Raw genomic sequence first — 26974 nt, forward strand, 5'->3', positions numbered from 1 at the left:
CACATCCATAGAAAACACTCGAAATACAATAAAAACTTAACAATAACCTCTTTAAATTAAGGTGCAAAAATAAGGTATATGTAAGAAATGCTTAATAAAGTACCGTATAACAACATAGTGCAAGGTGTGAAAATGTAAACAGAGAACCCTAAGAAGAACACTTTTCTGCAGGTTTAGTGCCAGGAAGTTTCATGGTCTGTGTAACATTTAATTTGTTATGTTATTCTTACTTAAGTATGGACACAAATAGATGTTATGCAGTAATTATTTAGATATATACAAACCCGTTTCCATATGAGTTGGGAAATTGTGTTAGATGTAAATATAAACGGAATAAAATGATTTGCAAATTCTTTTCAACCCATATTCAATTGAATGCACTACAAAAACAAGATATTTGATGTTGAAACTCATAAACTTTATTTTTTTTTGCAAATAATAATTTACTTAGAATTTCATGGCTGCAACATGTGCCAAAATAGTTGGGAAAGGGCATGTTCACCACTGTGTTACATCACCTTTTCTTTTAACAACACTCAATAAACGTTTGGGAACTGAGGAAACTAATTGTTGAAGCTTTGAAAATGGAATTCTTTCCCGTTCCCGTTTTTTGTACAGCTTCAGTCGTTCAACAGTCCGGGGTCTCTGCTGTCGTATTTTACGCTTCATAATGCGCCACACATTTTCGATGGGAGACATGTCTGGACAGCAGGCAGGCCAGGAAAGTACCCGCACTCTTTTTTTACGAAGCCACGCTGTTGTAACACGTGCTGAATCTGGCTTGGTATTGTCTTGCTGAAATAAGCAGGGGTGTCCGTGAAAAAGACGGCGCTTAGATGGCAACATATGGTGTTCCAAAACTTGTATGTACCTTTCAGCATTAGTGGTGCCTTCACAGATGTATAAGTTACCCATTCCTTGGGCACTAATGCACCCCCATACCATCACAGATGCTGGCATTTGAACTTTGCGTCAAAAACAGTCTGAATGGTTCGCTTCCCCTTTGATCCGGATGACACGATGTCGAATATTTCTAAAAACAATTTGAAATGCGGACTTGTCAGACCACAGAACACTTTTCCACTTTGCATCAGTCAATCTTAGATGATCCCGGGCCCAGAGAAGCCAGCTGCGTTTCTGGATGTTGTTGATTAATGGCTTTCGCTTTGCATAGTAGAGCTTTAACTTGCACTTACAGATGTAGCGACAAACTATTTAGTGACAGTGGTTTTCTGAAGACTTTCAGAGCCCATGTGGTGATATCCTTTAGAGATTGATGTTGGTTTTTGATACAGTGCCGTCTGAGGGATTCTCGGTCACGGTCATTCAATATTGGTTTCGGGCCATGCCGCTTACGTGGAGTGATTTCTTCATATTCTCTGAACCTTTTGATAATATAATGGACCGTAGATGTTGAAATCCCTAAATTTCTTGCAATTGCACTTTGAGAAATGTTGTTCTTAAACTGTTTGACTATTTGCTCTTGCAGTTGTGGACAAAGTGATGACCCTCACCCCATACTTGTTTGTGAATTACTTAGCATTTAATGGAAGCTGCTTTCATACCCAATCATAGCACCCAACTGTTCCCAATTAGCCTGCACACCTGTGGGATGTTCCATATAAGTGTTTGATGAGCATTCCTCAACTTTATCAGAATTTATTGCCACCTTTCCCAACTTCTTTGTCACGCGTTGCTGGCATCAAATTCTAAAGTTTGCAAAAAAAAATATGTTTATCAGTTTGAACATCAAATATGTTGTGTTTGTAGGATATTCAACTGAATATGGGTTGAAAATGATTTGCAAATTCTTGTATTCTGTTTATATTTACATCTAACACAATTTGCCATCCCATGTGGAAACAGGGTTTGTATATATATTCCTTAGGTCATGAAAAAAACAGAGGCTATTTTTTTCCTGACCTAAGAAATACACACATATATATATATGTATATATATATATATATATATATATATATATATATATATATATATATATATATATATATATATATATATATATATATATATATATATATATATATATATATCGAACATTTTATTGAACACATCTTTTATTGATATCAATGATGTGTCTATCAGGACATCCATCCATCCATCTATTTTCTACCGCTTGTCCCTTGCTGGAGCCTATTTTAGCTTTGTCATATAATTTGATACTGTTTTATCAGCCCCAGTATAGTATTTAACGACTCCAAATGAAATTAAAAAATCAATTAATTCTAAAACATAGTACTACTAACAATATGTAATAAAGTAAATATTTTACTATACTAAATTAGTGTTGGTTTCCTTTTGTGCAGCAGCAGAAGCGTGTGCATTTGCTTTTTAAACTGCTCAGGTGATTGATAATAAAAGAACAAGAAAGAAAAAACATTCATGAGGTTTCATGAGCTCTGTGTCAGCGTAGGTTGATTTTAATGACAGTTTACATGTCAAAATATATCCAGTATTGTCTGTCTTGTATGATGCGTGTTTTTCAATGATATGAATGTAATGAATGAATGTGTTTTAATTAGGGCTGTCAAAATTAACTAGTTAACTCAGATGCGTTTACAGGTAATCACAAATAAATAATAATATATATAGGCTGAATAATTATGCAAGTTATTTTGATCGTACATGCTCCTTTACCTTAACTGTGAATATAGCGGCGTGGGTTGTTGTACGGTCAGTGATCAGGTTGATGCATATGTCATACTTCGACTTATGTGCTTAATTGGCAAATTTCACGACACAATGCAAACTGACAGGACTTAACAATATAATACTGTTACTAAGTTTTGAGCAAATAAATGACGCATATTCAAGTAAAACAGTTTTAAAATGTTTCTTGTATGAAATTCTGACACTAAAATTGCATTTGAGTCCAAATATTGGAATCTTTTTAAGTTGATTTAAACTATACAAGTTATTGATAACCTGTGATAGGCGCCAGCGCCCCCCGCGACCCCGAAAGGGAATAAGCGGTAGAAAATGGATGGATGGATGGATATTCAAATATAAATGTGTGATTACTCTGATTAAAAAAACTAATTTAACAACGCTAGTTGTAATGAAATTATTGAGTTATAGTCGTTGCAGCTTTATTTTTGAAAGCAACATTTTTTAAATTATACTGTGTATAAGTTTGTTATAAAATGCTAATATAGGCACTTCAATCTCCATGCAAACATAGACTCATGCACTTAGGATGTGTTCCTGTCCTCAGGGGAATGTCATGATCCGTGGTCCGGATCATGTTTTTGTGTTTTCTGTTAGTTTTGGACTCCTTTTGTTATTGCTTGTGCACCTTTGAGTTTGTTTCGTGATCATGGTTACTTGATTTTCTCCTGCCTTGTATGCACACCTGTTACTCATCAGAGACTCTATTTAAGCCTACCTTTGTTATCACTCGTTCGGCCTTCATTGTGTTTGCTGCATGCAACCTGTCTACGTTAGTTTTTGCCTTGTATCTAGTTTATGCCAAGTGTTTTGATTCAAGCCATACTTCGCAAAGTCTTGTTTGTTTTCTGCGCTAAGTTTTTAGCCTTAGCTTCCGCGTGCGACTGGCACACATCCGTTTTGTTTGTCGTGTGTTTTTTATGATTTATGATGAATAAATCATTTCCCAACTTACGCCTTGGTCCGGAGCCGTCCGTCTTGTATTCCGGGAGAACAAAACCCCGACCCAACCTCATCTACACGTGACAGAATGAAGGCAGCATCCGTTCTTCCGCAAGCGGACTTCGAGAAGATGGAGAAGTGCCGGCGAAGACGGAAGCCATCCAGAAGGGCTTCGCCTCGCCGTCAGAACGTGTCCTTCCCCCAAACTCCTCCTCCGGACAGTAGGACACCTCAAGCAGCCCACTCATCCACACAGTTGTTTGGTAATCCAATTTCTCATTTTGCCAAACAATTTCCTGACTGGGCTGCGAGCCAAATGAACTCTGGTAAAAACTTCACTCTGCCCACTTCCGATGACGTCACTGAATCGGTGCGCCGCAATGACATCACTTCGTCGGCATCATCAAGGGAAGTCACCGACCAGAATTTTCTTTTTTTGCCTTCTGTCTCCCTGTGTCAGCCACCTCCTAAAGACTTTAATTCAAAAGTTAACACTATCAGGACATTCTTTTAAAATTTAGATTTCGTCAGCCACAGTCTTCTTTTGATTGCTAATCTCCTCCCCCCAGGACTCTAGCTCCGCCCACCACACAGCCGTTTTCTTCCTGTCCTCCCACACAATCTCAGCTGGGGGAGGGGGGAGAAACTTTCTGAACATTTTAAAGGGGAGGATTCTACCCCTTCCTGTCCTCCCTCCACCCAACCCTAATGACTGTTCCAGACCAGACCACGGTTTGGGTGTGGTGGCCCACCGGCGTCACGCCAAGCCGCAACCTCCCGCCCGGCCACCACCAGTTTTTCGGCCTGCCAAGCCGCAACCCCCAGCTATGCCACCAGCACCAAGTCCAAGGCTGGCACCATTACCTGCACTTCTGCTGGCACCAGTTCTTGCACCTCTGCTGGCACCAGTACCTGCACCTCGGCAGACACCAGTACCTGCTCCTCGGCTGGCACCAGTACCTGCTTTTTGGCTGGCACCTGTCGCAGCACCACGGCTGGCACCAGTACCTGCTCCTCAGCTGGCACCAGTACCTGCTCCTCAGGTGGCACCAGTACCTGCTCCTCGGCTGGCACCAGTACCTGTTCCTCGGCTGGCACCTGTCGCAGCACCACGGCAAGCTTCTTCTGCTGCTGCGTCCACGCCTGACTCTTCTGCTGCTGCATCCACGCCTGACTCGTCCGCTGCTGTCGACGTGGACGCAGCGGCGACGACAGTCATGTGGCGGCGGCGTTCCACTCGCCGCCGCCACATGACTTTGCCTTGGTGGATTCGGGGACACTTGGCCTGGCAACCCACCGCCAATTCCTCCCTCCGGCCTCCCGTGACTTTTGACCCCGCTTGTTTTTTTTTTTTAATGGACATCTAGTATCTGTCTGTGAGGAGGGGGTACGCTCAAGATCCGTGGTCCGGATCATGTTTTTGTGTTTTTTGTTAGTTTTGGACTTCTTTTGTTATTGCTTGTGCACCTGTGAGTTTGTTTCGTGACCATGGTTACTTGATTTTCACCTGCCTTGTACGCACACCTGTTACTCATCAAAGACCCTATTTAAGCCTACCTGTGTTACCGCTCGTTCTGCCTTCATTGTGTTTGCTGCATGCAACCTGTCTACATTAGTTTTTGCCTTGTATCTAGTTTATGCCAAGTGTTTTGATTCAAGCCATACTTTGTAGAGTCTTGTGTTTAGCTTTAGCTTCCGCGTGCGACCGGCACGCATCCGTTTTGTTTGTCGTGTGTTTTTTTATGATTTATGATAAATAAATCATTTCCCAACTTACGCCTTGGTCCGGAGCCGTCTGTCTTGCATTCCGGGACAACAAAACCCCGATCCGACATCGTCTACACGTCACAGGGAATGTGCTAACTTTGACCCCCTTAACTCACATTACTTAAATTCCACACTCATACATACAGTACATTATACTCAAACAATACACCCAGCTGATGACTTTTATCTCCTCCCTAACTTACACTGCTTCGAAATGCAGCCCACAGATAAGAAAGCCAAAAATAAATCCCCAGCTCAAGTCTTCCTGGAGGATGTGGACTCCAATCTACCCAGCAAGATGTGCAATGTTGGGGGCTTGCTCAAGTGATCCTCTGGTGATTTTCAGTTGTGTATAGCAGTGTGCTTCCTAAGCTGCCCAGCTGTGGCCCAGATGTGGCAGCCATGTCATGCAGAGCCCAGGATGCAGCAGATAGGACGGCTGGTGGGTCTGCGCCTCGGTTTTGGGTCTGTTCCGCAGTGGTTGTAGCTGTGTGTTGCGGTTGTTGCGATCTGAACTTTGACAGCGGCTGTCATGCATAATGCCTCACTTCCCAAATACAGCTCAGTCTGGCAGATTTATATCTACCAGGTGCTAGAGTGTGCGCACATCTCTGGGATGACAGAAGGCATGTGGTCATTTCATTAAGGCAAATGAACAAGGGCAGCAGTGTGTGCATGTGTCTGTGTAGATGAGGGACGGGTAAGGGCTGCACTTTCTCAAATATAGCTTCACACCACTGAGGCTGTCACACCATTCAGACCGGAGGGCGGGGGGTATTAAGAATTTAGCAACATGCTTTTAAAATATCACACTGCTTTATGGATCTATATAGCTTGCATTTGCTTAATTTTTTGAGAAAAGTGTTTTCGATGATTGTGAAGATACATATTTTTAATTTTCTTGTATTCTGCTGCACTAACCAGCTGCTTTAAATACTTTTGTGGCATTTGTGACAGTTGAGGGACGTGTGCCACCAAGGCACACACACACACAAACACACACACACATACACAGAATATAACATACTGTAAGTATTGCTAAGTGTATTTTTATTCAGAAGGAACAAGTGCAATCTGCATTTGATGAATGCAATGCCATGATGGTAGGCCACAGTTAATTACAAGGTTCCTGGTGTTCAAGTGTGAGTGCTAAATGTAAATTTATGCCTCTGTGGTATGACAATAACCCTGTATTCAGCAAAGGCCATTATAGTCACAATCACCATAAGGGCTCTGGCAAGAAAGAACAATTTGGGGCTTTGTGAAAAAGTGTGTGTGGTGAACATATTCTAGCATTCTTTTCAGAGTCTTAGTCATTAATGACTTTAGCACATGTCACAGAGCGAGCGAAGGGTTTGACTGTGCAAGGTCATCAAAAGATCCCTTTAATTATTTATCCAGGATATCCTACTCTAGAATTAGAGGCCAGCTCACCATGGCTTTCATTCCCTTTTTTTTCTCCTGAAAATATTTTTCTGCAGAATGTTTTCATGAGAACACCCGCTAATCCTGCTGGTTTGTGCATGTACATGAGACTGCCCCCCCCCTTAGTGTCAGAGTGCAAATACCTTTTTTTGCTAACCTTGAACAAGGTTTGTAAACAGATACGTGTGTATATTGAAGCAAATTTCCCAACAAAAAACAATGTAAACATGAATAATAGGTTCCAGTCTTCACAAACGGCCATATTTTAGTAAAGGTTTGTACGCTTTAAACACAATGCACAGTGTTGGCGTTAACACACGTTTTGTGTCTTTTTACGCATTGAAATCAGAAAGAATACAAATTTGCGGAAGTCTGCGCATCATACTGTTATTTATTTTTTTAATAGATTATTGCTTTCCACCGGAGTTTTGTTTTGTCTATATTTGCCGGGTCAAATTAATAATGATTAATTATTGGCCGACTGGGCAGCATTGTGGAAGAGGGGTTTATGCATCTGCCTCACAATACAAAGGTCCTGAGTAGTCCTGAGTTCAATCCCAGGCTCTGTTATTTCTGTGTGGAGTTTGCATGTTCTCCCTGTGACTGCGTGGGTTCCCTCCGGGTACTCCAGCTTCTTCCCACCTCCAAAGACATGCACCTGGGGATAGGTTGATTGGGAACATTAAATTGGCTCTAGTGTGTGAATGTTGTATGTCTATCTGTGTTGGCCCTGCGATGAGGTGGCGACTTGTCTAGGGTGTACCCCGCCGTCCGCCCGAATGCAGCTGAGATAGGCTCCAGCGACCCCCAAAAAAAGTAACAGGCAGTAGAAAATGGATGGATGGACTTCAAAGTAATGCACTTTCCGATACAATTTCTTACATATGGATTCGCTGAAAGTTTTATCGATCACAAATACTGCATTTCCGGTATCAGGAGTCCCGCGTGTTATTGTTTTCGTCATGACGAGCAATCAACCCAAGAAGCAAAGTTTCAATAAAAAAATGTCTTCAGGAGCCACTTTTCAGCAAACGGATCACTTGTAAAGATGGAAAGATGTTTCGCACGCCATGTAAACGGGCTAACAAAAATAACACCTTTATGAACAGATACAATGATTTTCAAAGATCCAGCCTCACCAGGCACCAAAAAACATCATGTTACACCTTTCCTGCTTGTCTGCTCCCAGACCGTGGTCGCGGGGAATGACGAGGCCGTTGATTTGTTACAACTCTTTATTAATGTTTTCCACAATGCCAACCAGACACTCACCATGCTATTAACACTCCTGAACATTCTAGAGCTCCCTCTCCTTGCCCACTCAATCATTGATTGATTGATACTCTTATTAGTAGATTGCACAGTTCAGTACATATTCCGTACAATTGACCACTAAATGGTAACACCCGAATAAGTTTTTCAACTTTCACACACGTCACTCACCCCACATACCGCCATTCTTAAAGGGGAACACACAGCTCATGGCCATCACAAAGCCAGAGATGAAATGCTAGAGGCATTGAATGCCAGTGTATTAAATGACATTAAAACTAACTTGCCAAATTCTAAGTTTTTAAAGGACCGACGATCTACATACTGGTGAGAATAATCAATTAAATGTGTCATATGCATGTATGTACTGTATGTACGTCCGAGTCATACCAAAGACTATAAAAATGGAACCCATTACCTCCCTGCTTGTCACTCAGCATTAAGGGTTGGAATTGGGGGTTAAAACACCAAAATGATTCCCGAGCGCGGTCATCGCTGCTGCTCACTGCTACCCTGACCTCCTAGGGGGTGATCAAGGGGATGAGTCAAATGCAGAGAGTAATTTCACCACATCTAGTGTGTGTGTGACTATCAATGGTACTTTAACTTTAAGCCCTCGCACATGTTTATTATAATTTCATGACCGAAGCAAAACACTTTTACACTTTTATATTGAAGTAAATACACCTACAACATATTACATGAAAATATAGAAAAAAATACCGTCAGCGGTAAAGTTTAGATCCATGAATGAAAGAAGAACGTGAATTATGTTTATAACTGAATCCATATACATATGCACAAAAATAGTTTTCTTTTGTATTATTTTTTTTAATGAATTAAGTCGGTGGCAGAGGGGTTAGTGCGTCTGCCTCACGATACGAAGGTCCTGTATTCCTGGGTTCAATCCCAGACTCGGGATCTTTCTGTGTGGAGTATGCATGTTCTCCCCGTGAATGCGTGAGTTTCCTCCGGGTACTCCGGCATCCTCCCACTTCCAAAGACATGCACCTGGGGATAGGTTGATTGGCAACACTAAATGGTCCCTAGTGTGTGAATGTGAGTGTGAATGTTGTCTGTCTATCTGTGTTGGCCCTGCGATGAGGCGGCGACTTGTCCAGGGTGTACACCGCCTTCCGCCCGACTGTAGCTGAGATAGGCGCCAGCGCCCCCCGCGACCCCAAAAGGGAATACGTGGTAGAAAATGGATGGATGGATGGTATTAAGTAACATTTATGACAACCATTTTCAAAACACATTATAGAATGTGAGCTATAACAGGATAATGCATACATTTATCATTTGTTTTCAAAACGCTTACAAAAAAGTGGGACCCCAAAAACTAACTGTGTTACCCCATTTTTACTTGATATAACGCACTCCACAGGGGTGCCCACACTTTTTACATACAAAATATATATATATATATATATATATATATACATTTTTTAATTTTTAATTTAGTTTTTTCAATTTTATTTATTTATTCATTTATTGTTTAATTATCATTCAATCTATATATATATGTATATATATATATATATATATATATATATATATATATATATATATATATATATATATATATATATATATATATAATTGTTTTAATTTGAATGGTATTTTTTCAAATGTATTTATTTATTGTTTAATTATTATTATTCTATTTATATAAATATATATACATATATATATATATATATATGTATATATATATATATATATATATATATATATATCTATGTTTATTTATTCTGCCGTTTTTTTTAGATGTTAAAGGTGTACAAAATACATGAATGTTTAACATATAGATTCCCTTCTTTAATGAAGACAAAAATATAAGTTGGTGTATTACCTAATTCTGATGACTTGCATCGATTCGAATCAGACAAGATTCACAGCAGTGCTACTACAAACTTTGTACTTCCACATTTTTTTTTTTTACATTGTGAAGGAGGAAAAAAGTCCTCCATTCTGTCCTATTCCACATCGAAGTGGTTGGTTTTGGCATCTTGTTTGTCCATCTTCCATATTCGTTTTCATACGCTTTACAAGAAATACTAAGCTAAGCTTTCGGAGACTGTTATTTTGTTAGCGCAGGCAGGATGAAGCATCATTTTTAATGTGAAGACAGGAACTGTGCGGTCAGTCTTTAGGCTTTTGACGGGAGGTATGTTTGAAGTAAAAAGTATTTCTCGTCTTCGTGGCGGTCTTTTTTTCCTTCACACTGAGCTGGCAGTAGCCAGCATCATTTCACAAGATCCTCGGGTGCCTTGAATGTCAATCAAGTGACAAAGGTGACGTCATAGTGATGATTTATGATCGCTAATTTTTAGGTCTATATTTTTCAATGCCTGGCTGGCGGTCGACTGACACCCTCTGCGATCAACCAGTAGCTCGCGATCGACTTAATGAGCACCCCTGCGCTACACAGTACTGTGTATCGAACAAACTAAACAAGCGGGTATTTAATAACAAAGCCAAAACAACAACTTGCTGTCCTCCTCACATGTAGCTGCCCTGCCTACATGCACTATCACTAGCCCTGTAGTTCACTCACAGTTGGGAATCACAAAAACAATGATCAGGAATAAAAAACTTGTCAGATAATTTTGTTGGCGCGCAGAAATTTACTATTTTCGACACTTGAACACCTCACCCTTTCACATTCCTGCTCTCACCTTTGGCAGCCCCAACTACATGGGTAAAGATTTCCCTTCTCATGTATCCTAAATGGGATCTTCTCACCCTGCTGAGGGCCAGACATTAAAGTGCACCTTTGGCCCATATGATTATTTGCAACATCTTCACACCAGCATGTATGATTTTAATCAATACCTGGGTGTCTCCTGTATAACTATGGGATTTTTTCTCATGGCGTTCCCTTGTCGTATTTAAAGTTCCGGTGAACACAGTGTTTTAACAGGTGCATGACTTGGTCATTACTAAGGTATTTGTTTTCCAGATTACACAAAGAGGTGTAGGATCATAGATGTGTTATTTGTGTCCCCTTTCTGTCTGTCAGTGCATGATCATAGCAGAAAACAACAACAGAGGTTGTTGCAAGGATTCAAATAGAGGGGTTTAATATATGTTCTTTTAAAACATACAGTATATGTGTTTCCCTATTTCATTTAAGTAGAATGTACATTTATGAATACATATTTTTCTATCTGCATTATTTAGCTACACATCTAACATTCTCATATATGTAAATAAAGTACACATTAGTCCATCTTGTCTCTAGTACACAACATTCTTCATGTATGCACAGGTAATCTAAACATTTGAATATTCTTTTATTGACAGACAATGCAATCATCTGCCTATCTAGTAATGTTGTAATGATACCGATATTTTGGTGCCGGTACCGGTACTAAAATTATTTTGGGACTTTTCTAAATAAAGGGGACCACAACAAAAATTGCATTATTGGCTTTATTTGAACAAAAAATCTTAGGGTACATTAAACATATGTTTCTTATTGCAGTTAAGGCCTTAAATAAAATAGTGAACATACTAGACCAGTGGTTCTGAACCTTTTTTCAGTGAGGTACCCCCTGTGAATTATTTTTTAATTCAAGTACCCCATAATCAGAACAAAGCATTTTTGGTTGAAAAAAAAGAGATGAAGAAGTAAAATACAGCACTACGTCATCAGTTTCTGATTTATTAAATTGTATAACAGTGCAAAATATTGCTCATTTGTAGTGGTATTTCTTGAACTATTTGGAAAAAAAGATATAAAAATAACTAAAATTTTTTTGAAAAATAAACAAGTGATTCAATTTCAAATAAAGATTTCTACACATAGAAGTAATCATCAACTTAAAGTGCCCTCTTTGGGGATTGTAATAGAGATTCATCTGGATTCATGAACTTAATTCTAAACATTTCTTCACAAAAAAAGAAATCTTTAACACTAATAATGATGGAACATGTCTACAAAAAATCTACCTGTCAACACTGAATATTGCATTGTTGCATTTCTTTTCACAGTTTATGAACTTAAACTCATATTTTGTTGAAGTATTATTCAATAAATATATTTATAAAGGATTTTTTTAATTGTTTCTATTTTTAGAATTGTTTTTAAAAAAAAATCTCACGTACCCCTTGGCATACCTTCAAGTACCCCCATTTGAGAACCACTGTACTAGACAACTTGTCTTTTAGTAGTAAGTAAACTAACAAAGGCTCCTAATTAGTCTGCTAAAATTTGCAGTAACAAATTGTCATTTATCATTCCACTATCTTGTCAACATTATTAAGGACAAGTGGTAGAAAATGTATTAGTAATCTACTTGTTCATTTACTGTTAATATCTGCTTACTTTCTCTTTTAAGATGTTCTGTCTACACTTCTGTTAAAATGTATCAATCATTTATTCTTCTGTTGCTTGATACTTTACATTAGTTTTGGATGATACCACAAATTTGGGTCCGAATCCAATTCCAAGTAGTTACAGGACCATACATTGGTCATATTCAAAGTCCTTATTTATCCACGGACATAAGTTTATAAACGTAATATACATTTAAAAAAAACATAATAAGATGTGATGCCCAAAAATATCGACGTAATCATCGGCGTATTGACTAGATACGTGCCTGTACTTGATATCATTACAGTGGATGTCAGGTGTAGATCCACCCACGGTGTTTGTTTACATTTTGATGCCGGTGAGCTACGGTGTGTGTTTATTTGTCACCATGGAGGCGAGGATTAGTGATTTAGAAGTAGCTAAAAACCTGCCGACGGCGGATGGACGTTATCCGCTAGCGAGCTAGTCATGTCGTAAAGCACCCCTTTCTTGAGGGCGTTTCAGTGTTATAACTTCACTTTTATCTTTAGTTTTTAAGCCAAAATGCATCCTTTCTCCCTTTTCTGTCCACACACTTTGTCTGCTTGTAAGTACTCCGTGATTGTGTGCTGCCGGACATGCTCGTCTGCTTGTAAACCAGCAATGTCACGACGTGACTTCGACTCGGGCGCGGGGGGCGGTAGGTTTCAGAGACGGTATCGAACAAAAAATTATTTATTAGTATCGCGGTACTATACTATCAATCAATCAATCAATCAATCAATCAATCAATCAATCAATCAATCAATGTTTACTTATATAGCCCTAAATCACTAGTGTCTCAAAGGGCTGCACAAACCACAACACAAACCACTACGACATCCTCGGTAGGCCCACATAAGGGCAAGGAAAACTCACACCCTGTGGGACGTCGGTGACAATGATGACTATGAGAACCTTGGAGAGGACCACATACGTGGGCAACCCCCCTCCCCCTCTAGGGCAGTGGTTCTCAAATGGGGGTACGCGTACCCCTGGGGGTACTTGAAGGCATGACAAGGGGTACGTGAGATTTTTTTTAAATATTCTAAATATAGCAACAATTCAAAAATCCTTTATGAATATATTTATTGAATAACACTTCAACAAAATATGAATGTAAGTTCATAAACTGTGAAAAGAAATGCAACAATGCAATATTCAGTGTTGACAGATAGATTTTTTGTGGACATGTTCCATAAATATTGATGTTAAATATTTCATTTTCTGTGAAGAAATGTTTAGAAGTAAGTTCATGAATCCAGATGGATCTCTATTACAATCCCAAAAAAGGGCACTTTAAGTTGATGAATACTTCTATGTGTAAAAACTTTATTTAATCACTTGTATATTTTTCAACAAGTTTTAAGTTATTTTTGTATCTGTTTTCCAAATAGTTCAAGAAAGACGACTACAAATGAGGGATATTATGCACTACTATACAATTTAATAAATCAGAAACTGATGACATAGTGCTGTATTTTACTTCTTTATCTCTTTTTTTCAACCAAAAATGCTTTGCTCTGATTAGGGGGTACTTGAATTAAAAAAATGTTCACAGGGGGTACATCACTGAAAAAAGGTTGAAAACCACTGCTCTAGGGGACCGAAAGCAATGGATGTCGAGCGGGTCTAACATGATACTGTGAAAGTTCAATCCATAGTGGATCCAACACAGCCGCGAGAGTCCAGTCCATAATACCAGTATACTATACAACCCTACTATCTAGTCACATACAAACAAACAGGGAAGTGAATACATGTATTAATAAATATTGTACACACACGCAGGTCCATGCACCAACTCACATTTTGGTAGGGGCACAGTAAAGTAGAGATGAAGATATCTCCAAACGTTTACCTGAAGTCCTACAATAGTGATAAGTAAACCATTTTATTATTGGCCGCCTAATCAATAATGTGGTTTTTTGCAGTTTAATATTTCAAGGGTATTGATCATTTTAACAACTGTGTTTGTGGTTTCCTTAACTGCAGCGTCTCTGAAACGCGTGCACAAGTTTGTGTACGTGGCATCGGTAGCGGATCGCTGAGCATAAGACATTTTGCTCCTCTATCTCACATTCTAATGTTTGGTAATGTTTTTGTGTGCATGGTGACGTGTCCTTATGTTGACCTCGGATTCACCCGCAGTGCCACACTCGTGCTTTTACCGTGGTGAAAATTAAACCGAGTAAGTGCAGCGAGCAGCCTTTAAAGCTTTTAGCATGTTTTCTCTCTTCCTCTCATGAGGGAATGTTTGCTTCCAGCGGATATAAATAGGGGCATATTTCATAATTAGTAGAAATGACGGTCCCGGGGCTCACACACTGTGATCATCTTCTTCTCCCCCCTCATCCCTGACCTTTTAGCTCATTTTTCCCCTTGACTTTAACTCAAATGTTTAAATCTCTCCATCCTCCCTCACCCTTTATTTGTTGTCTTAGTGGAGTTTACGCATGTAGAAATTCTCTGGTTAAATAGTGGCAGTGTCGTAGAGCAGTGTACAAAGTCGCGAGTGTCTTGTTTCTGCATTCCAGACTATGGGAAAGTCAGCAGTGCATGCTAATTGATGTGAAGTTCCGTGTTAAACTAAAGCAAATCATTCAGTCCATTTCTGTTAGGCTCAAATTGTGATGTCTATCTTTCTAATGTGATAAATATTTGAAAAAGAAGTCACACCGGACAGGAAATAAAATAATTCAACACGAAATTAAGTTTTTCAGTTACAGACTGACCATTACAGTTATCAACAATGAAGCTTGTCAAAGTCATTCTCAGGATTGCCATAAAAAAGTATTTAAATGCATGAAAAATTAATTAAATTTACTTTGGCTGGTTTCACTTTAGTTCCTTGTTATGTGAAATTATATGATCCAACCAGCCCCCCTTGTGCTCGTTGCTAATTGTAGGGCTTCCTGCTGTGTACAGGCTGCTTCTCTTTGCTTTTCCACCCCACCAGTACTGCAGAACCCAGTAATTAACTCACAGTTAATTAACTACCTTTAATTACAGCACAGTGCTGTCTTCTATCACATCATCCGAAACCGGTAAAAAGGTCGCTAGGAGTTGTTTTGAGTTCTGATCAGATATTTGCCAGGCAGTATCATGTACAACTAACATGATTCCCTGTCTTATATCACTTTTTGCACTTTTTTAATGCTAAATATATTAGGACTGCGGTATATTGGACAAATTCATCCACAAGGTTGCTTTACAAACCTGAATACAAAGATGCTTCTAAAATAAAGTGGAGCGGCTCTCCGTTGAGCATAGATCTCAGCAAAGGTTGAGCAATCCTAATTTGGATTTCTGCCAAATTATTCACCGTATTAATTGATACAAAATCAAGGACAATAGGGACATATATGAAAAACATGATTTTAATGAGTTCTTGTTTGGCTCACACCCAGTCTCTCCACAGTTTTGAAAACTATTGAAGTACTTTCTTTCTAAACCATGCCAACAAACCAACTGTTAAATTAATAATGATAACAGTCCTCTATCCATTTTTTTTACCGATTGTCCCTTTTGGGGTCGCAGGGGGTACTGGAGCCTATCTCAGCTGCATTCCGGTGGTAGGCTGTGTACACCCTGGACAAGTCGCCACCTAATCACAGGGCCAACACAGATAGACAGGCAACATTCACACTCCCATTCACACACTAGGGCCAATTTAGTGTTGCCAATCAATCTATCCCCAGGTGCATGTCTTTAGAGGTGGGAGGAAGCCGGAGTACCCGGAGGGAACCCACACAGTCACAGGGAGAACATGCAAACTCCACACAGAAAGACCCCGAGCCCAGGATCGAACACAAGACCTTCGTATTGTGAGACACAGGCACCAACCCTGTCTCTCGGTGCTGCCCAATGATAACAATAATAATACACAAAAATAACATGTCAGGGGCAGTTATTTCCCTTTTCTGACCAGTATTAGTAAATGACATTGCTTGGTAATGCTTGGATGCTAGTTGCATCTTGAGTATTTACTCGTAATAGTGTTATTCAGTGGTACCTCGATTTTCAGTCAAAAAGATCAGTCAAAAACAGAATCCTCTGAAAACCAATGCAATGCTTCTCATAATATATAATGTTGATCCAATTACCATATTTTTCAGAGTATAAGTCGCTCCGGAGCATAATAAAGAAGGAAAAAAACATATATAAGTCGCACTGGAGTATAAATCAAATTTTTTGGGGAAATGTATTTGTTAAAACCCAACACCAAGAATATACATTTGAAAGGCAATTTTAAATAAATAAAGAATAGTGAACAACAGGCTGAATAAGTGTACGTTATATGACGCATAAATAACCAACTGAGAAGGTGCCTGGTATGTTAACGTAACATATTATGGTAAGAGTCATTCAAATAACTATAACATATAGAACATGCTATACGTTTACCAAACAATTTGTCACTCCTTATCGCTAAATCTGATTAAATCTTATACGTCTAGTCTCTTACGTGAATGAGCTAAATAATACTATTTGATATTTTACGGTAACGTGTAAAAATTTCACACATAAGTCGCTCCTGAGTATAAGTCGCACCCGCGGCCAAACTATGAAAAAAACTGCGACTTATAGTCCGAAAAATACGGTAATCCATTCAGGGCATCCAAACATATTGACAGAATATGCTTTTAGATAGATGACATGGATAAATTAACATTTAACATCACTTTTACCTCTATTGAGGACTGTTGTTGGTGAAGACGGTGATGTGCAGAGAGGAAGGAAACAGACAAAACCTTCATACTTTGGTACAAGTTATTTCTTGTATTCACTGGTGTTTCTCACCTTCTTTATCAAAGCGTTTTCATTTGCAACTTTATTTGGCTTTTATTTTGCAGTAATACGCAATAAAAAAGCAAATAGATTGCTTTGCTTTGTTTGAACAGTCCATTTCACAAATGACATGGACCAGTTTGTCACAGGTTTGGCTGTGCACATAGATGACATACGGAAGCTCTGGTTAAATCTTAATTTTAAAAAATCCATCCATGCGTCCATTTTCAACCGCTTGTCCCTTACGGGGCTGCGGGGGGTGCTGGAGCCTATCTCAGCTGCACACGGGCGGAAGGCGGAGTACACCCTGGACAATTCACTACATCATCACAGGGCCAACACAGATAGACAGACAATATTCACACTCACATTCAAACACTAGGGCCAATCAACCTATCCACAGGTGCATGTTTTTGGAGGTGTGAGGAAGGGGAGAACATATAAACTCCACACAGAATGATCCGGATCCCAGGATTGAGCCCAGGACCTTTGTATTGTGAGGCACATGCACTTACTACTAGATCATTCTCAAAAGCTGAATTACATCAAAAGTGGGACGCATGAAAACTGAGGTACCATTGTATTAAGATTTGAACATATCAAATACATTAAACAAAAATATTGTCTTCATATTAACCTGAGCTTTTATGCATCCAGAGCTTGACAGAAGCCTTGTGCTATCTCTTCTAAATACTCTCAGAGGTGCCAGTCACCCAACCTCCCCCTACACTTTTCATGTAAACAACCGTTTACATTGGCGTAGTTCTTCCCACAGACTCAACACCACCACGGCTATTTCTGTTCCCCCCCACACTGATATCTCCTACTGAAGATCATTGATTTTACGGGAAACCCTGTTTACTGCCTGAGTGCCATCGACCTCAGGTGACTTTTTGCCTCCTGCAGTCAGAACAATACTGAAGTACCTTTTATGTCAGCATGAGCAAAATGGTGTAGCACATAATTACAGCACACAAACAACAATGCTGAATTTGATCTCTGCACAGTTAATTAGAATATTTACCGGTGTATATCGGTCATTTATGTATGGATTGGGTGAACAGAAGGATATAAACTCCTTTGATAACGTTCATTAATCCCTTGAGGGTAATAACGGTTTTCAGAACATCAATATTCACAAAGCATAATGTATTCACTAATGTGTATTTAAATACAGTATAAACAACATACATGTAATGAAATACCTTAACAAAGATGATAATGTTGATCTTTTTATCAACACTGTCAGAAGGGTACTATTTACTAATACAGGAATATTATTCCAATGATGTACAAGTTGATATGCTAATTAGTCAACTTCACAAGGGGGCCAAATAATATTAATGGCTCTCAGTAAGCTAGAGTACAGTTAGACAAAACAAAAATTAAACATTACATAGCTTTATTGTTGTTGTCAACACAGGTTTTTTATGATATTACTTGTCGAAAACGTCATCAGATCATGTGTGTGTACCCAATAAAGTGTCCACTGAGAGAACACCTTTGCATTCAATACAACAGAATAATTGTTTAGTCATTGTTCACCAGAAAAATAGCTCATACAAATGAGTATTGATACAAATGTCTGCAGAAAAGGCAAAGTTGAAAAAAAAAAGGAAACGGTTTAGTGTTAATACCAGAGTGCACTAAGCCACGTAAAGTATTACATTTGACATATGTTAAATAGTACAAGGCACTCACGTTTTTATAAGCCATCCATTGGAACTAACTTAGCAGATAAACTCAAGCCTCGATTTGCCTGAGGACTACAATAGTTCCCCCATCAATGAGCATGTCCCTAGTGCAACATCAAAGGCCTTCTTGCTTTATCAATAAGAACCTTTCCTTCCCACATATTCCTGTAACTTGCTTAGCGTTCACGCCATTGATTTTCCAATAAGCGCCCTTTACCCTGCGGTGCCTGGCCAGGCTCAGTAAAGGCAGATAGGAAAAGGTAAAGAGGGACAAAATCAGACATTTTGCGTTGTTTGGAGTCCTTTTAGTATATTTGAGAAGGTGCTTTTTACTCGCATGCATATTGTTAAGGTATAGTTGTAGACTAGCAGAGCACAATGTACGAATGAGGTGAAAACCAACTCATGCAGGACCCCTTTGGGGAAACCGGCTGTTCTAAACACAAGGTCAGTCCCGAAGCAGGATTTGGCACTGTTGTTATCACCTCCTTCCTTAGACATTCCACCCTCATTTGGTCGGAAAACTCCCACCAGTAAAAAGACGCATTACTTAAAACGTATGTCATTTTCCATTCTTGTCGAATGACCTATTCTCTAACTTGACTGTATCTTGTTTGTTAGGCTATTGGAAAGAAGTGAAGTATGAATTCTAAGGAGAGAAGTAAGGGGGGGATTTACATAAAGCTTTGAAGGCAGGTGCCAACAGGACTGTGTAGGCTAAAACCGAGCCTCAGATCGGCCAAGGAATTCAGCTCTTTCTTTGTTCATTATCTCACACAGTTGAGTCAAAGCTTGTTTAAGATGTGTATGGTTCAGCTAGAGTACAGAAGCCACAGGCAGATATGCAAAAGAAAATGACCACTTCTTCCGTACATATCACAGCATATCACAAAAAGCGATTGTGAAAAATCACTAAAGGTTGTTACTTATTAACGTAACCTGCCTCCTCCAATTACCGTCTTTTCCGACCAGGTCTTTCTGTCTGTCTGCTAGAAATGTTTGGTGCCTTTTAGAGATTAAAGCCATTCCCTGTTGCCTTAAACAGGTGTCACTGAGCCAGGCACTGTCTCAAAGACAAGCATTATATCAGCTGGCCCATCTGCGACTTACCGACTCCAGACAATCCCATTGCTCATCAGTAACCACTTTATTGAATTACACCATCTTGATTTTAAAGGCCAATCCTGTTTTCAGTAAGCAGTAGACAACAACCATAGTGGTGAATATCTGCACCATAGAACAGTGGTTCTCAAATGGGGGTACGCGTACCCCTGGGGGTACTTGAAGGTATGCCAAGGGGTACGTGAGATTTTTTAAATATATTCTAAAAATAGCAACAATTCAAAAATCCTTTATAAATATATTTATTGAACAATACTTTAACAAATTATGAATGTAAGTTCATAAACTGTGAAAAAAAATGCAGCATTGCAATATTCAGTGTTCACAGCTAGATTTTTTGTGGACATGTTCCATAAATATTGATGTTAAACATTTATTTTTTTGTGGACAAATGTTTAGAATTAAGTTCATGAATCCAGATGGATTTCTATTACAATCCCCAAAGAGGGCACTTTAAGTTGAAGATTTCTATATGTAGAAATCTTTATTCATAAATGAATCACTAGTTTATTTTTCAACAAGTTTTTATTTATTTATTTATCTTTTTTTCCAAATAGTTCAAGAAAGACCACTAAAAATGAGCAATATTTTGCGCTGTTATACAATTTAATAAATCAGAAACTGATAACATAGTGCTGTATTTTACTACTTTATCTCTTTTTTTAAACCAAAAAGGTTTTGCCCTGATAAGGGGGTACCTGAATTAAAAACATTTTCACAGGGGGTACATCACTGAAAAAAGGTTGAGAACCACTGCCATAGAACAAGAATAACACCATGTCTCCTCCTGATTGCTTAAGACACCTTACAGCCATGATGTTAACCATGGGTGTATACCATAATTACAAATTGTGCCACTTATTTTAAACTCATCAAAGCCAAAATGAGAGTAGCGGGTCCTTGTAGGTCAATTGCCATGTTCCAGTTGATATAGTTTTAGTGGTGTATTGCATTCATTGTTTACTGGATGCTCATTTGGATGATAAGTATTACACAAATAAATAGGAATCTACAAACAAACATCCACGTTAGGTGTTTGGATCACGTCAATAGCTTTAAAATATATTAAAAGACTGGGAAGGAAATTGTGGATAGCTTAGTTAGGAGACACATTCACATACATTAGTGGTCCAACCTCTGCCACCATGGCACGATAATACTAGTTTTTTTTATACAGGGGGTGTTGAACTCGTTTTGGCTGAGGGTCACACCACAGTTATTGCTGCCCTCAGATGGTCGCTTGTAACCGTGCATGATTATGAATATAAAAGTATAGGGTTGCACCTCATGATAATATTATACACTTAGCTATGCATTTAATTATGTTTTTTATATACACTGTAAAAAAAATTCTCAAGATTTTCCAGTAACAACCTTGCAGCTCAGTCGTCACAATTTTACTATTAAATTTATAATTTGATGGATAATTTTCTTTGAAATCACTAGTCAAGCAGAATTTATTATCATTATTTTTTATTTTAATCAAGAACAGTTTGAAATGTTTGCAAGTGTTCCATTAATAGATAATGTTAAAGTTGAAATATATAGAATTGCAGGCAATGTCAAAATGGAAAGAACAAATACATTTAGTAAGAAAAGATAAAGTACTTCATTAACGCATATTATTTCAAGGCTTTCCTGGGCTATGTAAAATGGTGTGGCAGGCCAGATATGGGGACCGGGCCTTGAGTTTGACACCTGTGTTATACATTTCCTTTTAAGGCCTTTCCTTTCCTCATTGCTTAGCGGTCAATGCAATACTAAACAATACTAATAACAGTTGTATTAAAAAAGTTACATCCATTTTTATACAGTTGGTGGTGATGGTGTGCATTGCCAAGTCTTTGACAACTGAGGACGAGTTAATCTGCTAACATACTTTAAAAACACATGTGAACACAAAATTACACTTAAAGATGTCAGAGTACAATACACATTAAGATGTCTTTACTGATGATCAGGGCATGAATTCATATTATCATTTAGGCCATGAGTGTCTAATTCTGAATAGAGTTTCTGTTTATACCTAAAGTTTTTTTTAGTTTTTCACTCACTTCCTTTTTGTCTATTTATTTATGATGCGTAATAGTGCGTATTCATCAGATGATAATATTTCCCTTATTCCTAAATCGCATTCTGTCGTTTGAAGCGCAATTGGTTAAATAGACTAATAGGGTATTTTGTTACAAGTAAATATAAATTTAGACAAAGTGAACTTCAGAGCTTCCAGTATATTTATTGTGATACACACCCTATCATCTGATATCAGCTGATGAAGTGACATTTATGTATTTTCTTAAGTTATTCCTTTCACAACAGTGCTGTGTTGTAAGTTTCCCCCCATTATTTTCATTATCATTGTTGACAGTGAACGATATTGTTATATGTGTATTGGAGTGGTTTCACACAGGTATGTTGTGTGGGTGGGAGCTTCATCAGACATTCATGAAGAGTAAGACAGACATTATCAATCTCTCCTCTATCTCAGTGCGTCCTATGATTGGGCAAGGGGGGTAGACTCCACTCTGATCACAGCTGAAATTTGCATCCATAAGTAAATAAGTAAATAAGTAAATAAGTAAATAAATCAAATGCAAGCCATGAATGTGCTAATCAAGAGAGGGAGACGGCAGTGGGCTTGGTGCTGGGAAACTTTCCTCATGTAATATTCAGCACTAGGGGGTTAAAGGGCAGCCCAGAGTTATTGGTTCGAGCCCGATTGCCACCTTTAATCAATGCAGGCTGCATCCCTTTAATAAAAGTATTAGCTCAGCAGTATCTTTGAGTTATTATTTTATCTATTGCATGCTCTAAATTGAAGCCTATGTTGGGCCTCTCTGGTGCTTAGGACACAGGCAGATCCCCAAAGCTCAGCTACCATTTATTTTTTCAAGGGTGGAGGATGGCTGTATTGTTTAAGAAGGGGTTGAGTTATGGAGGCAAGATCATAACACAGCTGCACTCAAGTTTATTTAATTTTTGGCTCATAGAAAACACATGCTTTGATTGCTATAGTTAGAATTAATACACATCTCACGATTTTCTATTTTGAAGTGCAAATAGAGGTACTGTATTTTAGCAGTATTTTTTACTTTTTCTTCAGGTTATGTAAATGTTCAAAGTGCTGATGGGATGGTGTCTTGGTGTCTAATTATCTCAGATCTATTTGATCCATTACACTTTGCTGTTTCGCCTTTTTTGTGACTGCAAGTTAATTAAAAATAGATGTAGGATTTGCGGCACATAAGATTAGGCGTATTGTTTATAAGGTGAAGATAAAAGGTGGTACCTTCTAGATATGGCAGAAAGATGAATCATTGCATTGTTTCAGTGCCTAATTTCGCATAATGAACACAATGTAATTTTTGAAATTATTTCTCACCCTTCTTTGAAGCATATATTTCTTCATGCGACTAGAGTTCCTTTTGTGCTTCCCATGTGTCATACTGTCTTGAAATTAAATACGAACCGTAGTATTTACTCATTAGGATAGGCTCCGGCGCCCTTGCCACCCGGAGAGGAATAGATGGATGTTTTCAACATTGCACAATGAATACATTTTTATGTACTTATGTCTATATACTTAAGAATCACAAAATAAACTCAAATATCTCTCTTTTTGTGTGTACTCAGGCCTGGATGCGATGAACGCCTCATGTAGGCATCAGCATGGACAGCTGTGAGTCTCCCGTGTTTTCTGGGACAGACGATGGGCTCAGCTCCCCCCAGCAGCAGCAACCTCCACAGCCCTGGAACGATCACCCTAGCCTGCAGGTTCCTTGCACCAACCAGGCCCCTTCCCTGGACCCGCTGTCTTTCTCGGCTCCCTATACTTCTCAACCCTCAAAGCCCAGTGCTCTTCATGATGAGCTGAAAGGACTACAGTCCCATCATCAACAGCCACAACAAACAACCCAGGCCCAACGTGAGAGCCCTGCAACCGGTCAGCTTCATTCCAAGAGAGAGGGTCTTGAGGAAGAGGAGCAAGACGGGGAGAGCTGTGGAGAAGAGGAAGAATCGGAGGACTTGGATGAAATGGAAATTGACAGCTGTTTCCCTAGTCTTCAATCTTTTCCCGGGGTAGCGATGGCTCCAGGTGGAGGGAGCATGCCCACTCTTCTGCGTCATCAGCCCACACAACAACAGGGCATTGGTGAGAGTGGAAGTGAGGAAGGAGAGGAAGAAGAGGAAGAGGAAAGTAGTGATGTGGAGAACTTGGCTGGCGAGATAGTCTACCAACCAGATGGCTCAGCCTACATTGTAGAGAGCCTCAGTCAGCTGATCCAAAGCGGTGGGAGCATGGTTCCCGGCCTGCTTCCCACAAACTCTATCAATAGTGGGGGAAAACCGGGAGAACCAGCTGGGACATCATCTTCAGTCTATCCTCAGATCATCAACACGTTCCACATAGCCTCGTCCTTTGGGAAGTGGTTTGGCAATTCAGACCATTTCTCCAATACCTCAACAATGGCAGGCTTCAGTCCTGTCCTGCACAGTTTCCGTGTTTTTGATGTGCGGCACACAAGTAACAAGGATTACCTTAATAGCGATGGGTCTGCCAAGAAGTCCTGTGTTTCCAAAGATGTTCCAAACAATGTGGATTTATCCAAATTTGATGGTCTGGCCCTGTATGGAAAGGGTAAGCCAATTCTCATGTGTTTTCTCTGCAAGCTGTCCTTTGGTTATGCTCGTTCCTTTGCTACTCATGCCATCCATGACCACCGCATGACGCTGTGTGAGGATGAACGTCGTCTATTAGGGGACAAGCATGCATCTGCTATCATCCAGGGAATTGGGAAGGACAAAGAGCCCCTCATCAGTTTCCTGGAACCAAATATTAAAAATACTCCTGTGTCACCTCTGCTTCCTATGAACTCTGGCCAGAGCTTTTATGGCACATTTAGTGGTGTCCATTTGGAGTCTGGAAGCAGCAGTGGAGGCAGCGAGACCCGCTTGAACAAAGACTGTGACTCTGGCCTCCAGCAGCAAAAGCAGCAGCAAACCCAACAAAGCTCTGTCTTGCCTCTCGGAAGGCTGGGCACTCCCAAAGCATCCACTATTTCCTCAACCCCTGGCTCTGCCAAAGACTGTAGTGCCCTATCGAAACACGGGGGAAGAACAGAGGAGCCCACTGGAAAAGAATTGGCTTGTAAAGGAAAAGACGGGGCCACTGAGAGCCATGGGGGTACGACACACCTCTCTAGCCAAATGAAGGGTTCAGAGCAAGAAGAAACATTATTCGGGGAAAAAGATGAGGTAGATGCAGAAAGTACAGTCGTGACCAGTGGTGTTAACAGTAGCAGTGGGGGAGGTGAAGCAGGGGAAGCAGCTGTATCAAACCAAAGCATTTCCAAATCTCCTTTATTAATGCCTAGTAGCACTCTCCAGCCTACTGCCTGCACCCCTGCAGTCAGTTACACACTAAACAGCAAATCCCCTGCTTCCACTTCCTGCTCTGTCAAGGAAGAGATTTCAGTTACAGATAGTGAGAGGAGATTCTCAGAACCCGTTTTGAGCTTTAACTGCCAGGGACCTTCGGTTCCCATGGCAATGGCAGCAGCCAATGTCAGAAAGAGTGAGGATGACACTGCTGGCACTTCTTCCTCACCTCTGTCCTCCAATGCTGCTGCTGATGAAAGTGCCAATCGAGATAGTGCCACAGCTCCAGAACCAAATGATTGCCCGGCTGAGGAAGAGGAGGAAAATGGATCCTTTCTGCAGCAACATCACATGCACCACCATCATCATCACTTGCATACATCATCTCATGGCCACACTCTCCCACAACCTGGAGGTTCCTGTGATATAACAGGGGTGACCGACTGTTCGCAGAACCACAGTCATAGTGGTGGCGTAGGAAGTGGAGTAGAATGCCCTAAATGTGACACCATTCTAGGTTCCTCACGCTCCTTGGGGGGTCACATGACCATGATGCATTCGCGTAACTCATGTAAGACACTCAAGTGTCCCAAATGCAACTGGCATTACAAATATCAGCAGACCCTGGAGGCCCACATGAAAGAAAAACACCCGGATTCGGGAGGCTCCTGTGCTTACTGCAGTAGTGGTCAAAGCCACCCTCGTCTGGCTCGTGGAGAAAGCTACACCTGTGGATATAAACCTTTCCGATGTGAGGTATGTAACTGAATCAAAGTTTGTATCCCTTTGTATTCACAAAAATACTGTTGATTGCATTGTATTGGTTGATTCATGACCTGTTTTCCAATGCTGTACAGGTATGTAACTACTCGACCACGACAAAGGGTAACCTAAGCATCCACATGCAGTCAGATAAACACCTGAACAACATGCAGACGCTACAGAATGGAGGTTCCATCGGATCTGCGCAGGAGCAGGTATTTGGACACGGCCCGGGAGGTGTGGTGGCAGTGCCGTCAGTGACCCAGGCCAGTAGCCATCACCCTGCCCACCACCACTCCACACAGTCCTCTGCCCACATAACTGGACCATGTGGGGCCCCCTCACCGACCAAGCCAAAGAGCAAACCTACTTGGCGATGTGAGGTATGTGACTACGAAACCAACGTGGCACGGAACCTGCGTATCCACATGACCAGCGAGAAACACATGCATAACATGATGCTTCTCCAGCAAAACGTGACTCAGATGCAGCATGGCCGAATAGCGCTGGGGGCAATGCCCTCGCCCTCAGAGGCTGAGCTCTATCAGTATTACCTGACGCAGAATATGAGCCTACCACCTGGCTTAAAGATGGACCCGACTGGACCTGAGGCTCAGTTCCTGATGGGGGGCTTTTCTTTAGATCCCAGCATGGCTGCCTTGGCCCCTGCACTTGGTGAGCTTGTACTCTCATTAAATACATTACACTTTGCAAAATAACCAATCATTTTGTAATTAGCACCTATGTCCATACAGCAAATGTTGGATGTATGATCTTTTTAATGGCAGCTGC

General features: G+C 40.0%; 1 protein-coding gene across 4 annotated transcripts in view; it reads left to right on the plus strand.

The window, feature by feature from the left end:
- zfhx3b (zinc finger homeobox 3b) overlaps window positions 1-26974 on the plus strand; it is a 276143-nt gene that overhangs the window by 64531 nt on the left and 184638 nt on the right. For all 4 annotated transcript variants that reach the window (XM_061882427.1, XM_061882452.1, XM_061882444.1 and 1 more), the window contains exons 2-3: window positions 23675-26176; window positions 26278-26857. In XM_061882427.1, the coding sequence (XP_061738411.1) occupies window positions 23711-26176; window positions 26278-26857 (3046 nt within the window). In that variant the 5' untranslated portion in view covers window positions 23675-23710. The remainder of the gene's footprint in view (window positions 1-23674; window positions 26177-26277; window positions 26858-26974) is intronic.

The sequence above is a fragment of the Nerophis ophidion genome, linkage group LG02 (genome assembly GCF_033978795.1).
Source record: "Nerophis ophidion isolate RoL-2023_Sa linkage group LG02, RoL_Noph_v1.0, whole genome shotgun sequence".
Classification (NCBI taxonomy): domain Eukaryota; kingdom Metazoa; phylum Chordata; class Actinopteri; order Syngnathiformes; family Syngnathidae; genus Nerophis; species Nerophis ophidion.